This window comes from Nycticebus coucang, chromosome 8 (genome assembly GCF_027406575.1).
Source record: "Nycticebus coucang isolate mNycCou1 chromosome 8, mNycCou1.pri, whole genome shotgun sequence".
Taxonomy (NCBI): Eukaryota; Metazoa; Chordata; class Mammalia; order Primates; family Lorisidae; genus Nycticebus; species Nycticebus coucang.
The window spans coordinates 76885875-76900581 of record NC_069787.1 but is presented as its reverse complement, the minus strand read 5'-3'; the positions used below and the strand labels follow the sequence as shown (position 1 = coordinate 76900581).

General features: G+C 42.7%; 1 protein-coding gene across 6 annotated transcripts in view; it reads right to left on the bottom strand.

The window, feature by feature from the left end:
- The window catches only part of CNOT10 (CCR4-NOT transcription complex subunit 10), a 100784-nt gene extending 86600 nt beyond the window's left edge, over positions 1-14184 (bottom strand). The window contains exons 1-2 of one of the 6 annotated variants that reach the window (XM_053599640.1): positions 13842-14111; positions 10813-10928 (exon numbers count right to left, since the gene is read on the bottom strand). Coding sequence is in view for 5 of the 6 variants with exons in the window: in XM_053599641.1 (XP_053455616.1) it covers positions 5554-5755 (202 nt within the window). In the remaining variant the exon portion in view is untranslated. Of the gene's footprint in view, positions 1-1389; positions 2095-5553; positions 5771-10812; positions 10929-13841 lie in introns of those variants that run through there. The other 5 variants (XM_053599638.1, XM_053599641.1, XM_053599637.1 and 2 more) reach the window with 5 other exon arrangements.
- Between the last annotated feature and the right edge of the window lie 523 nt (positions 14185-14707).

Below are 14707 nucleotides of genomic sequence, written 5' to 3'. Positions count from 1 at the left end.
TTTTAGGTTCCCCTCCAACTCAAATTCAGTAACCCCAAATTAGCTTCTATAAAGAAAATGATATGTTTCTTCCTAAAGCAGCATTCATATTCAACTAAGGTGGCAATGGAAGATGAATCTCTATGTGAAGAGAAACAGTAGGCCACCTTCATCTCAAGCTTACCACTCTCAAGAATGCTGACAACCGGGCGGCGCCTGTGGCTCAGTGAGTAGAGTGCCGGCCCCATATACCTAGGGTAGCGGTTTCAAACCCGCCCCAGCCAAACTGCAACAAAAAAATAGCTGGGTGTTGTGTCAGGCACCTGTAGTCCCAGCTACTTGGGAGGCTGAAGCAAGAGAATCGCCTAACCCCAGGACTTGGAGGTTGCTGTGAGCTGTGTAACGCTACGGCACTCTACCAAGGGCGATAACATGAGACTCTGCCTCCACCAAAAAAAAAAAAAAAAAAAAAAAGAATGCTGACAACCACTACCATAACCATCACCACAAATACCCCAGAAAATACTCTTTACTCTTGGCCCTTTAGACACATGTAAGCCTTGCTTGTTTTTTTTCTTTTTTTTGGAGACAGAGTCTTACTATGTCGCCCTCAGTAGAGTGCTGTGGCATCACAGCTCACAGCAATCTCAAACTCTTGGGCTTAAGCAATTCTCTTGCCTCAGCCCCCCAAGTAACTGGGACTACAGGCGCCCACCATAAGGCCTGGATATTTTTTTGTTGTAGTTGTCATTGTTGTCTGGCTAGCCCGGGCTGGGTTCAAACCTGCCAGCCTCAATGCACGTGGCTGGCGCCGTAACCACTGTGCTATGGGTGCCAAGCCACTTGTCTGTTATTTTTAACTGTGATACTTTGGCTTGCATACAATAAATTCAAACCATTAATTCAATTAATAAATAGTCAAGGGCCATTATGGGTCAAACACTGTTCTAGGTGCTAGGGATACAAACGGGAAGCATACAAAGAAAGTTCTGGCATTAATGAAACTCAGTGACTCCTCAAGGAGATAGGATGAAAATACAGTTGCCCCTGAACACTTGAGGGTTGGGGCATTTGACACCCTGGGCAAGAAAAATACAGGTGTAACTTTTAAATTCCCCCAAACTAGCTACCAGTGGTGGCTCATGCCTATAGTCCCAGTACTTTGGGAGTCTGGGCAGGATGACTGCTTGAAGACTAGGAGTTTGACACCAGCCTGAGCAACACAGCAAAATCCATCTCTACAAAAAAATAAATCTCCCAAAACTTTAGTAATAGCTTATTGTTGACCAGAAGCCTGATAACATAGTCAATTAACACATATTTTGTTTATGTTATATACTGTAGTATTATTACAATAAAGTAAGCTAGAGAAAATATTAAGAGAATCATAAGGAAGAAAAATATATTTACTGTTCATTGAAGCAGTCTTCATCCCGATCATCTTCATATTGAATAGGCTGAGAAGGAGGAAGAGGAAAGGCTTGTCTTGCTGCCTCAGGGGTGGCAGAGGAGGAAGGCATCTCGTTATAACTCATTGTCTGGCACTGGTTCAGAAGTACTCATTTCCATCAAGTCATCTGTTAATTTCTCTGGTGTAATGTCTATTAGCTCCTGAATTTCTTCAAGATCCGTATCTTGAACTCTTTAACCTCCACCTTTTTTGCTATATCCACCATCTTTTTCTTTTCTTTGAGACAGAGCCTCAAACTGCTGCCCTGGGTAGAGTGCTGTGGTATCACAGCTCACAGCAACCTTTAAGTCCTGGGCTTAAGCAATTCTCTTGACTCAGCCTCCCAAGTAGCTGGGACCACAGGCACCCACCACAAAGCCCAGCTATTTTTTGAGCGTAGTCATTCTTGTTTGGCAGGCCTGGGCTGGATTCGAACTCTCCAGCTCTGGTGTATGTAGCTGGTGCCCTAGCTGCTTGAGCTACATGTGCCGAGCTCCACCATCTTTTTCATGATTGCCTCAATTGTTATAAATTGTGTAAAGTCACATATAACATCTGGACTTTTTCTCCAGTAGGAATTTATTGTTTCAGGCTTAAGGTTTTCACAGGTTCTTCTATAACAACAATGGCATCCTGGAGTGATCCTTCCAGACTTTCATGACGTTCTATCAGGGTTCTCCTCTATAACATTAAAAATCCTTTCCATATAGTACCATGTGAAATAAGAAGATCTCAGGTCCTTATGTGCCTTATCTATTAAAGATTTTGTGTTCGGGAGCTAGTAGACCACTTTGAAGCCATTGGTGTTGAACTCATTGGGTTCTTGGTGACCATTGTCTAATATCAAAAGCACTTCAAAAGGCAGTCCTTTACTGACAAGGTCCTTCTTGACTTCAGAAACAAAGCATCAATGGAAACCATCCAGAAAAATGATTTTTGTTGACCAGGCATTTTGCTATATAATCAAAAGACTGCCAGCTGGTGTTTTATCTTTTCCTTTCAAGGCTCCACTGGGAGATTAGCAGCTTTACAGATAAGGAAGCCCAGTTCATAAACCAACCACATCTGCACAAACAGCTGAGCTAGCCTATCCCTTCCTGCCTTAAATCCTAGTGCTTGCTTGTCTTACTTACTAAAAGGTCTTTTGTGGCATTTTCCCTCCAGAATAGAGCACTTTCCTCTGCCTTTAATAACCGTTCAGGCAGATATACTTTCTCGTTAGTGATTTTCTTAATGGTGGTTAGGAACTCATCTGCTGTTTCTTGGTCAGCAGAAACTCCTTCTGTTATCTTGACATTTTAAAAGCCAAACACCTTTCTAAAATTATCAAACCATCCTTTGCTGGCATTAATTTCTTCAGCTTTAGATTCTTCACTTTCCTTTTGCTTTTGTTCATTTGTAATAAAATGACTTCACTTTTTATTGAATTGTATTAGAATGTATAGGTATGCTTTTCTTATAGCACTCCTGCACCCACATAAAAGCTGCATTTTCAATATGAGATAAAAAGGTTATTTCACAAAAATTACAAGGTCTTTGTTTGTGCCTGCTGGTATCGCTGAGGCTTCATGAAGTTCTTTTTCTTTTTTTTACAATGGTTCTAACACTGGATTCATTTAAATGAAGGGCAACCACAGCTGCAAACCTCAATCTACGGTATAGTACATATTAAGCAATCCAATTTTTTTCTTGTGATGTCATGACTCTTCTCTGATTCTTGGGAGCACTTCCAGCATTACTGGTGGTACTTCGTATGGGCCTCAATGTATATTAAGATTTATGGCATTGCACTAAACATAATGAAAAATAAGCAAGGACCAAGAGTTTTTTTTTTTTTTTTACTAGAATATATAATACAATTTACTGGAGAGATGAACTGCTCATTAGGAGATGACTGGTATTTTAAAGGTAGGTATGAAATTATTAAAGTATGTACTATAGTTAATTTTACACAATTATGATTAAATACTACATCTTTACATTTGCTTACATTTCTCTCAACTGGGAGTGGTGCCATGTATGGTCTGCATAAGTTTTGATGAATTTAACTTTTTATAAAAGATCTACATATATTTTATGGTAGCAAATAATAAAACAGACTAGCATATACAGGTAATTTTATGTATTCATGACACACCTCACTTTTTCTTTTTTTTTTTTTTTGCTATTTCTAGTTTATACAGTTCATCTGTTTTGTTTATTTTAAGAGTAGAGGTCTTAGGCGGTGCTTGTGGCTCAGTGAGTAGGGCGCCTCCATATACTGAGGGTGGTGGGTTCAAACCCGGCTCCGGCCAAACTGCAACAACAACAACAAAAAAATAGCAAGGCGTTGTGGCAGGCGCCTGTAGTCCCAGCTATGCGGGAGGTTGAGGCAAGAGAATCGCCTAAGCCCAGGAGCTGGAGGTTACTGTGAGCTGTGACGCCATGGCACTGTACCGAAGGCAACAAAGTGAGACTCTGTCTCAAAAAAAAAAAAAAACAGTAGAGGTCTCTTGAACTTCTGGCCCCAAGCAATCCTCCTAACTCAGCCTCCCACATAGCTGGGACTACAGACACCCACCACAGTGCCCAGCTAATTTTACTATTTTTAGTAGGGACGAGGTCTTGCTCTTGCTCAGACTGGCCTTGAACTCCTGACCGCAGACCTCCTGACTCACCTTCTGAGTAGCTGGGAGTTTAGGCACCTGACATAACACTAGCTGCTTTAATTTCAGATTTCATATAACTTTATTATGGAACAGCTCCTTAAATCACTTTTGTGCTTAAACAAACTTATCTAAGATTTACTTAAGAACTTATCTGCCCTATGACAAAGGCATTCTGGTATTGGAGCTTATTGAACATGTTACTTTTCATAATTAAAGCTGGCAGACAAATCAGTATTTCATTTCCACTTTAGCATAAAGAATTGAGTCCTAATAAGGAGGAAGACAAACTAATAGTTTAATGAAGGTTAGTGGCCTCATGGCACAATGGTAGCATTATGTATATATTATATGGTAGCATGTCTAACTCCAGAAAGGTTATAGAGTCAAATAGCTTTTTCTTTAGAAAGTCAGTAGCAATGGGTTTCACTGCAAGACTACCAACTGTTTACACAATACAGTTATTCTGTAAAACTTTCAGGTGTATGAAATCAGTAATATAGTCATTTACTTTTAAATGTGTAAAGACTGGATTCCTGATTTTAGCACTGCAGAAAGCAAGGTATAAGTTTAGATTCATACAGAATTGTTTTCTCTAAAATATACTTTTCCAGATTAGATGACATTCTTTTTTTTTTTAGAGACAGAGTCTCACTTTATGGCCCTCGGTAGAGTGCCGTGGCATCACACAGCTCACAGCAACCACCAACTCCTGGGCTTAAGTGATTCTCTTGCCTCAGCCTCCCAAGTAGCTGGGACCACAGGCACCCGCCACAAAGCCCGGCTATTTTTTGGTTGCAGTTCAGCCGGGGCCGGGTTTGAACCCGCCACCCTCGGTATATGGGGCCGGCACCTTACCGACTGAGCCACAGGCGCCGCCCTAGATGACATTCTTTGATGGGACTTTGGAGCCCTCTTATCAAAGTGACTTAGGAATAAGGAAATTTGTTTCCTTATTCCCAACAAGTCACCTAGGCATTGAGGATTTTAAGCTTCTATTCTCCACTAAAAGCAAAGTAGTTCACTAGGCACTGCTGTTTTGGAAATGTAAAAGTCTTCTAAAATTCTCCAGGAAAAGGAGAGAAGCTAACTTTAAAATAAATAAGCTGGACTCTGAGGCTGACAAGAGACTTCGAAATTCCCATTATATATTTCAGAGAACAGCATTCAATAAATAACTTTAAATATGTTCACCAACCATTATTTTATCTATCATCTTTTACTTCAGCATAAAATTTTTCCTTTTTCAAAAAATACACTTCAATTAGATTTCTATTTTTATTTTCCTTGTTATATGTTTGTACACTTTTCTTTTTTTTTGCAGTTTTTGGCCGGGGGTGGGTTTGAACCTGCCACCTCCGGCATAGGGGGCCGGCACCCGACTCCTTTGAGCCACAGGCGCCGCCCTGTCTGTACACTTTTCTAATCATGTTTTAATGTCTTTAAAACATTCATTATTTGTAACTACTGACTTCTTACCAGACAGAGTCCGCATATAATTCCACAACGTGTCTTTATTTGCCCAAAAGTAGTCTCCATTGCCAACTGAAAGAGTGTATGACCGTTCATCCATAAGCCCGACTTTCCTTCTACTATGTCCTAATGAACATGGCTGACCTTCTAGGCGTACAGAGCTCTTTGACCTACAAACATTGATACTCTTTAAGCCAAGAGACTTCATTTCTTATCAAACAATTGCCTTTAGGTTTAAACTAAGTAGAAAAGAAATGCACCACTTTTTCAAAACTGAAAAAAGTCAGTTAACTGAAAGCACAGACGCCTTCCAATATAGAATGTTAACAATTCAAATATGATTGGAGGATGACTACAAGCTATGCCTGTCAAAACTTAGCTCCAATAATGTTCAAGATTTTTCCACAGAAAAGAAAAATGTTAAAAGGCTTAAGGAGGCTCGGCACCTGTAGCTCAGCAGCTAGGGCGCCAGCCACATGCACTGGGGCTGGTGGGCTTGAACCAGAGCAGGCCTGCCAAACAACAACGACAGCTACAACCAAAAAATAGCCAGGCATTGTGGCAGAAGCCTGTAGTCCAGCAACTTGAGAGACTGAGGCAAGAGAATCGCCTAAGCCCAAGAGTTGGAGGTTGTTGTGAGCTATGATGCCAAAGCACTCTACCGAGGGCAACATAATAAGACACTGTCTCAAAAAAAAAAAAAAAAAAAAAAGGCCTAAGTAAATCAACTGCTGTGGTCACAAAATAATGATGGTGCCTTTGTGAAAGAATGTTTGAAAAAACAAGGATATCATTTCAAAGAAAAATAATCCAGACTCACTAAAGTCACCATATACAGGTGAGGTTAACACACCTCACACATAGTTTCTATCACCTGAACAAATATACCTGACTTATCAAACTTACATATAAATGGCTGATTTCCACACAGCTCAAAAGAAATAACAAGTGACCCGATGGACCTATCTTCTACCAAGAAGTACTCTTTCATGTTCCCTCCATTTTAGGCTGAACATGAGGAACTGGAGAAATGGGAGAGCACAGATCCAGGGGTCCTCAAACTGCGGCCCGCGGGCCACATGAGGCGGTGTGATTGTATTTGTTCCTGTTTTGTTTTTTTACTTCAAAATAAGATATGTGCAGTGTGCATAGGAATTTGTTCATAGTTTTTTTTTTTTTAAATTATAGTTCGGCTCTCCAATAGTCTGAGGGACAGTGAACTGGCCCCCTGTTTAAAAAGTTTGAGGACCCCTGGAAAAAGCCATTCCAAACTCAGCTAAGTCAATGCGAGTTTCTGCAGGCACAGAAAAAGTCTACAAAAACATCAAACTTGGTACTAGTAACTTGGAGAAAGAAACCAGCTGGGGTGATAGAAAACTTATACTTTTAATTGTATATACTTAATAATAAAACATATGGCTGTTTAAAATAACAAAAACAATCTTGGTTTAAAATTGTCCCATGGGCTTGGTGGCCATAGCACAGTGGTTATGGCGCCTGCCAGATACACTGAGGCTGGCGGGTTTGAACCCAGCCCAGACCTGCTAAACAACAATGACAACTGCAACAAAAAATAGCTGGGCATTATGGTGGGTGCCTGTAGTCCCAGCTACTTGGGAGACCGAGACAAGAGAATTGCTTAAGTCCAAGAGTTGAAGGTTGCTATGAGCTGTGATGTCACAGCACTCTACCAAGGGCAACATAGTGTGACTGTCTCAAATAAATAAATAAACAAACAAAGCAAATAAATAAAACAGTCCCATGTATTTGTTCTTCCTATAGTTCTCGTGATCATCTGGGTTAAAATTTTAAAACCATCTTTAAGTACCCTTTGATACTCATCTGGCCCTATCCTCCCTCCTTTTGTAATGTAATCAATCTTTTTCTATTAACGCTACCACTACTATCCTCATAGTCCAATTCTCAGAGAATTTCAAATCTAGGATTTTGTGACCAAACTCCAGCCATAACCATCAAAAAGGTCAAAAGCTCATCCTAAAACACTGGTATTTCCTTAGTTAAAATATTACTGTTTCACAGTGCTTTTCTATGTTATATAGGAATACAAACCTTGTGAATCTTCTACAGCCCCTTTCAAGCCTTGTTTTTGGTTGGTGTCCCTTTACTGTAGGACACCTCTCTCTTTAGGATTTAGTTGAAATAGGATTCAGTGTGTAGGATCTACTGGCAGATCCACTACTGGGAAGACATTCAACCCAGAAGCACAGGTAAATTAGCTCCCCATGGGATGAGTCTTAACAATGGGAAATAGGAAATGGGACAAAGCTGGACAGGTGAATCATCCCTGCTTTCTCTTTCCTATGCTACTATGGAGTTTCTCTCTCAAACCCTTCCAGCTTTTCCTACTTTCCCACTCACCCCATCCCCTCCTCTGCAAATGCAAAGACACACATACAGACACAAAACAAAAAACAAAAAACCCTTCCAGAAAAATCCCACATGTAAGTGACCTGCTATGTCTCTTCACAGCTCAAAATCAAGCAGAAGCCAAGGATGTAAATTATTGCATCTTTCTTTGCCTTCCTTCCATCTCTCCCTCATTTTAATTGAAAAGTTATTCCCTTAATTGGGTTCTGCTTCCTGGAGGATGTCAACTAAAACATTCACCTTACCTCAACTGAGCTTCACAAGCTATAATCCTGCAAGGTAAATAAATTAGAGAGCTATTAGGATTCCCATTTTAGGCCAGATGAGGTGGCTCATGCCTGTAATCCTAGCACTCGAAGGCAAAGCAGGTGGATCTCCTGAGAGTTAGATTAGGAGTTAGAACCAGTGTGAGCAAGAACAAGACCCCATCTCTACTAAAAATAGAAAAACTGGCCCGGTGTGATGGCAGTGGGTACCTGTAGTACCAGCTACTGGGGAGGCTGAGGCAGAGGATCTTTTGAAGCCAAGAAAAGTTTGAGGTTGCTGGAAGCTATGAAGACATGGCACTCTACCCAGGGTTACAGAGTGAAACTCTCTCTCAAATAAAAAAGGACTCCCATTTTCTAAATTGAAAAAACTGAGGGTCAATGTTTCTTTCCCAAGAAGCACGGCTTTCTGCTTACCTATACTATACCCTGTCACCAAAGTCTGCCACTTTTTGTTTCTAAACATTTCTTTCTTTCTTTCTTTTTTTGTCACCTTGGGAGGAGTGCAATGGCATCATTGCTCATAGCAACCTCAAACTATTGGGCTCAGGCTATCCTTTTACCTCAGCCTCCCAGGTAGCCGGGACTTGGTGCCAGCCACAATGCCCAGCTAATTTTTCTACTTTTAGTAGGGAAAGGATCTTGCTCTTACTCAGTCAGGCTGGTCTCAAACTCTTGAGCTCAAGTAATCCACAGCTCTCGGTCTCCTGAAGTGCTAGGATTACAGGGGTAAGCCACCATGCTTGGCCAGTTCCTAAACATTTCTCACATCTGCCTCTCTTCTCCATCCTACCACTACCCTAAAGTAGTATTAGCCAGCACTTTTCAAAAATCAGGGCCTAAGATTATCTCATTTGAATCCATACCAGACCTCTGAGATAGATCCTATTCTCATTCTACACACATCAGGAAAGCTGATGCTTAAAAAAAGCCTTCCTAAAATTTGCCCAAGGTCACACAAATATCAAGTGGCACAGTTCGGATGAAGCCAGGCTAATTGCAAACCCGTATTTCTAATTCTTCATTATATCTCACCTGGCTCAGTTAAAACATAAACCAGGGCTGGGCACATGACTCACATCTGTAATCCTACCACTTTGGGAGACTGAGGTGAAAGGATCCCTTGAGGCTGGAAGTTTGAAACGAGCCTAAGCAACTTAGTGAGACCTATCTCTATTAAGTTAAAAAGAAAAAAAGGACAGTTGGGTGGTGCCTGTGGCTCAGTGAGTAGGGCGCCGGCCCCATATGCCGAGGGTGGTGGGTTCAAACCCAGCCCCGGCCAAACTGCAACAAAAAAATAGCCGGGTGTTGTGGCGGGCGCCTGTAGTCCCAGCTACTTGGGAGGCTGAGGCAGGAGAATCGCGTAAGCCCAAGAGTTAGAGGTTGCTGTGAGCCGTGTGACGTCATGGCACTGTACCCGAGGACGGTACAGTGAGACTCTGTCTCTACAAAAAAAAAAAAAGAAGAAAAAAGGACAGCGCCTGTGGCTCAAAGGAGTAGGGCACTGGAAGGAGTAGGGCACTGGCCCCATATGCCAGCCCCAGCCAAAAACAGCAAAAAAAAAAAAAAAAAAAAAAATTAGCTGGGCATGGTACTGCACATCTGTAGTCTCAGCTATCTGGGAGGCTGAGGTGGGAGGACTGCTTGAGTCCAGGAGTTCCAGGCTGAGTAAACAATGATACCACTGCACTCTGATCTGGGCAACAGGGTGAGACCCTGTCTCCAACAAATACATAAAAAAACCCACCCTTGCTTTCAGTTGTCCTCTTACTCATTTTTCCTTTCTTTAAAGTATTGATCATACTTTTAAATTACATTTATTTGTTATTTTGCTGATATGTTTATCTGTCTTTTATACTACACAGTAAGTTCTGTAAAGATAGAGATTTATCTGATTCCCTGCCCAGTGCCTAAAACAGTGCCCAGCAAAGCCAGCCACTGGCGAATATTTACTGAATAAATTAATATCACAACATTCACAGGTCTGAGGTGGTAGCTGGGCTTCCAGTTTTTTTTTTTTTTAAAGACAAGAGTCTCACTCTTGCTATAGCTACAGTGCAGGTGGGTCACCACAGCTCACAGCAATCTCAAACTGCTAGGCTCAAGTGATTCTCCTGTCTCAGCCTCCTGAGTAGCTGAGACTACAGCTGCACACAACTATTTTTTGTAGAGACAGAGTCTTGCTCTTGCTCGGGCTGGTCTTAAATTTCTGGCCTTAACCAATTCTCCTACCTTGGCATCCCAAAGTGCTAGGACTATAGGTGAGAGCATAGTGCCTGCCCTGAGCTTCCAGTCTTGCTTCTTTTAAATTCATCCTCTACTACAGTGAACATCTTAGAAATAAGAAGAGCTGCAGTGAGGAGAATGGACTGGATTCAAGAGACAAAGGTCAGAAGCCCACTTAATGTGAAATAAATCATATTAAGAGACAAAGGTCAAGGCCTGTGTAGTGGCTTGCACCTGTAATTCTAGCTACTCAGGAGGCTGAGGCTAGAGGATCACCTGAGGCCAAGAGGTTTAGATCAGCCTGGGCAACATATCAAGACCCAAACTCTAAAAAAATAAAAATAAAAAAATTAGCCAGGCATAAGCCAGGCAGAGTGGCATGTACCTGTAGTCCCAGCTACTCAGGAGGCCAAAGTAGAAGGATGAACCCAGGAGTTCAAGGCCGTAGTGAGTTATAACCATGCCACTGCACACCAGCCTGGAGCAACAGAGATCCCATCTCTAAAAATAAACAAACAAACAAAAACTAATAATTAAAAAAAGAGAGACAAAGGCCAGAAAACCAGCAGCTGAAACAGAGATGGAGGGAAGCAGAGAGATTCACGAGAGCCACACTAAGATTGATAAAACTCAACCTTATATCTAGTTTCCTATGACTTGGCTTATAAACTTAAATCTATCAAAGAAACAGTCTCCTAATTGCTCTGGACCTTATCAATTATACATATTAATACATAGCTGTTACCAAAGAGGAATTCAATTATGATAGGTCTGCCTCCTTCAACAGACTTCAGAGCAGGTCCTCAAAGACAGGGAGCGTGTCATGCCCATTTCTTCAATCTAAGGCCGTGATTGCACTCAGCCTTTGTGAAATGAGTACATGAACAAGTAGAGAAAAGGCCTTATGACTAAGGTAGGACTTGAAAACTGGATAGATGTTAGGTCTAAAAACATGATTCCAGGCAAGTACAATTTGTATGAGCAGGTCAGAACTGTAAAAATAGGGAAGAAAGGCACTGTCCTAAATTAAGAAGATGTCCCTCTGTCCAGCCTTGGACAGGCCATGCTTGTCCCCTGCCAGTATCCACCTCATCCCACTCCACTGCTTATGGCTTATCCTTCACTTCATTCAGATCTCTGCTTCAATATCACCTCAACAGAGGCATTTCCTGACCAATCTATTTAAAATCTACAGCACACTCTATTACCCACCCCTTTCTAACCCTTTGCTGTTTTTCTTCTTAGATTATTGAATGATTGTATTCCTCTGTACCTGCATTAGGATTGACTCACTTTAATTTCCAAATAAAGTTCATCTGTCATGCGACCCTTAAGGGTCCTTCTTGTCTTTGGAATCTGGATAAAATGTTGGGTCCAAGGCCAGGACCATGTGCTGTTGTCTGTCCCCAAGCTCCTAGAAACACAGGGCTTGTAGCCTTTGTGAGCTTTATGGGTGATAGAAGGGGGGTTCTCTACCCAGCTTCCTCCTGGGGAGGAGAAGAAAAGCCTGAATATGCCTGAGACCCCCTAGCTCTGGTCACCTAGGGTGTCTGCCTCCCCAGCCCACCCCTGGGGTTCCATAAGGGCCCAGGGATCTGGCATGCTGACCGGTTGGGGCCATGTACTGGCTCCCCTACTTAGATTCACAGAGTGGTGGGCTGAGGGGCAGGGTTTGTTGAAGCCCAGAGAGGGCAAGGCTGGGCCTCCATCACCCTGCAAGTTGAGGACGGAGGACTCTTAGCCTTGGGTTCTGGGCAGGGACATTTTATTTATTGCTGAATCGGCCTCTGTCCTCATGGAATTTAATTTCTCAATTTATCCACATGCAACACCATCATTTTTATTCCTTACTCATGAGTGGATCCTGGTCCTAAGCAAACCGAACCACAGGGCCAAAAGTCCCCAGGGACTCACATGATATACTTGATGGGTTTCTTCCAAAACCTCAGAACTCTATCTAGCAGGGTCAGTATAGAGCAGAGACTGATAATGGCCACCACCACCTTAATCACAGCAGCTAATATACTCCGCCATCTCCTCCTCCCAGTAGCCCATGAAGCAGCTCTTTTCATTTTATACCCATTCTGCAGATGAGGAAACTAGGGTGCAGAGAAGCACAGAAGCATAGCTGCTGAGCTAGTATGTTGTAGAACTGCGGTTTGAACCCAGTCAGCCTGTACTCTGTTGTCTATTTAAAACAATTTATTTTTTAATTGTGGTGAAATGCACATATGATTTACCATCCTAACCATTTTTAAATGCACTGAACCTCTTAAAACTACTGACACTATGATTTAATAATAAATAAACACACACACACAAAAAAGTTCATCTGTCAGTCTTTGAGATCAGAATCTATTAAAATCTACAGCATATTGAGATTTTTTTAAAGATTAAATTCACTGAAAACGTCTAAGTCTTGTTACATAAGTTCCTTCCACTAAAACCTGCATGTGGCCAGGCACAGTGGTTTCATGCCTGTAATCTCAGCACTTTTTGAGTGAGGAGGGAGGATCACTGAGGCTAGGAGTTCAAGACCAGCTTGGGCAGTATAGCAAGCTCTCCATCCCCACAAAAGAAAAATTAGCGGGCGTGGTGGTGCACATCTGTAGTTGCAGCTACTCAAAAGGTTGTTCTCAAGCTTGAACTCAAGAGGAGTTCAAGGCTACAGTGAACTGTGATTGTGCCACTGCATTCCAGCCTGAGAAACAGAGCAAGACTGTCTCTAAAAAACCCCCCAAATCCAGATGCCACAGAGAATATTAATTTCTTTTTAGTAAACATACACTAGAACTTCTCAGACGTGAGTAGGAAAGAATTTTATATTCCTTAATGGTGAAATTCCTTAATGGTGAAATGGCAATCACCAATAAAGAAAAACATAGCTAATCTTGAGGGACTAGAGGAAAATGGGTACCAAACTCAAGATATTAGACAGCACACACTACAGACGAAGCAATTTTAAGCCTATTTCAATAAGTAGTTTTCACAAAGTCAATTCCATAAAACGTCGATGACCAGAAGCAGCCTCAAGTGGCCGAAACAGCCCAGATGATTCCCAGCCTGTGTGCGCTCTGGGTTGACCTTCTCTTGGTCTCCCTTTTCCACTGAGTAGTTGAAAAGTCTGTGAAGCGGCAAAATGAATTGAAGCTCTTTACGCAGAAGTTATTATGAAGAGCAGGGCAAAGGTGGTCAGTAGCGGCTTCATGCTACACTTGAGTAAAAAAGTACCAGACCTGGCCCCAAAGACTCATGTTAGCAGCAGCCGAGGCAGAGGATGGGGGAGAGAAATGCAAGCCCAAATTACAGTCCCCCTCGAGTCCCCATTCCCTAGTTCCCACCGCCTCCGCGCGCCGCGTCCTCTAGTCCGCGCGCGTCCCGCTGCCTCATCGGTCAGGGAGCTGGGCTCCTCACCTGCAGGCTTGTCTGCAGCCATCTTTCCGCCTCGGTTCGGGTTCTTCCCCGCAGGTGGCGTGGCCCCGACTCCCGCCGCCGGGAAGGCCGCTGTCCTAGACCTTGAAGAACAACTCTGTGCCCACCCAGCTCTGGGCGCCTGGGTTCCGGCCTGGGGAGTGGGCAGATGGCGGGCTGAGGAAGTGACGAGAGCTAGTTCGCGTAGTCTAGCAACAGCAACAGCAATAGCGCCTCCACCCAAGCAGCACCACAGCCTCCCCCAATACACAGCTTCCGCCCCGCGGCTTCCCGATACTCAGTACTTCCGGGGGCCCCGGCCCGTCACGCTTGCAACGCCGGCGTGGGAATGGTGGCTGGCCCCGCCCCACGCCGGCGCCCCTCTACGCCCCGCCCCCCGACGGAAATGCTCTAGTTTGAACTTCTGAGTGTGTGCGGGTTAGATACGTAGAGTCTTACGCACCTGTGCTTTGCATATTCTGTTTAAAATACCAAAATATCAGCGCACTTGTCTCTCCTTTTTTTACGTAAAATTGCAGTATCACACCTGGCATTTATGTGCTAAGAACTGAGCCTGGCATTTGGCCTGTTCTAGCTGTGATTTCTCACAATCTTGTGAGGGAGGCTTTGTTGAGGTTTCTGTTCTGTAGATTTGCAGATAAGTTGCAAAGATAGCACATAAAATTCTTGTATACTCCTCATCTAGTCTCTCGTGTTGGAACATCTTATAAATTACTATGTTACCTTGGTCACATCTAAGAAAAAAGTTTGATGAGTGCAGTATTATTAACTAAACTCCACACTTATTCAGATTTACTAGTTTTCTGTCAATGTCATTCTTCTGTTCCAGGATCCCGTCCAGGATACCA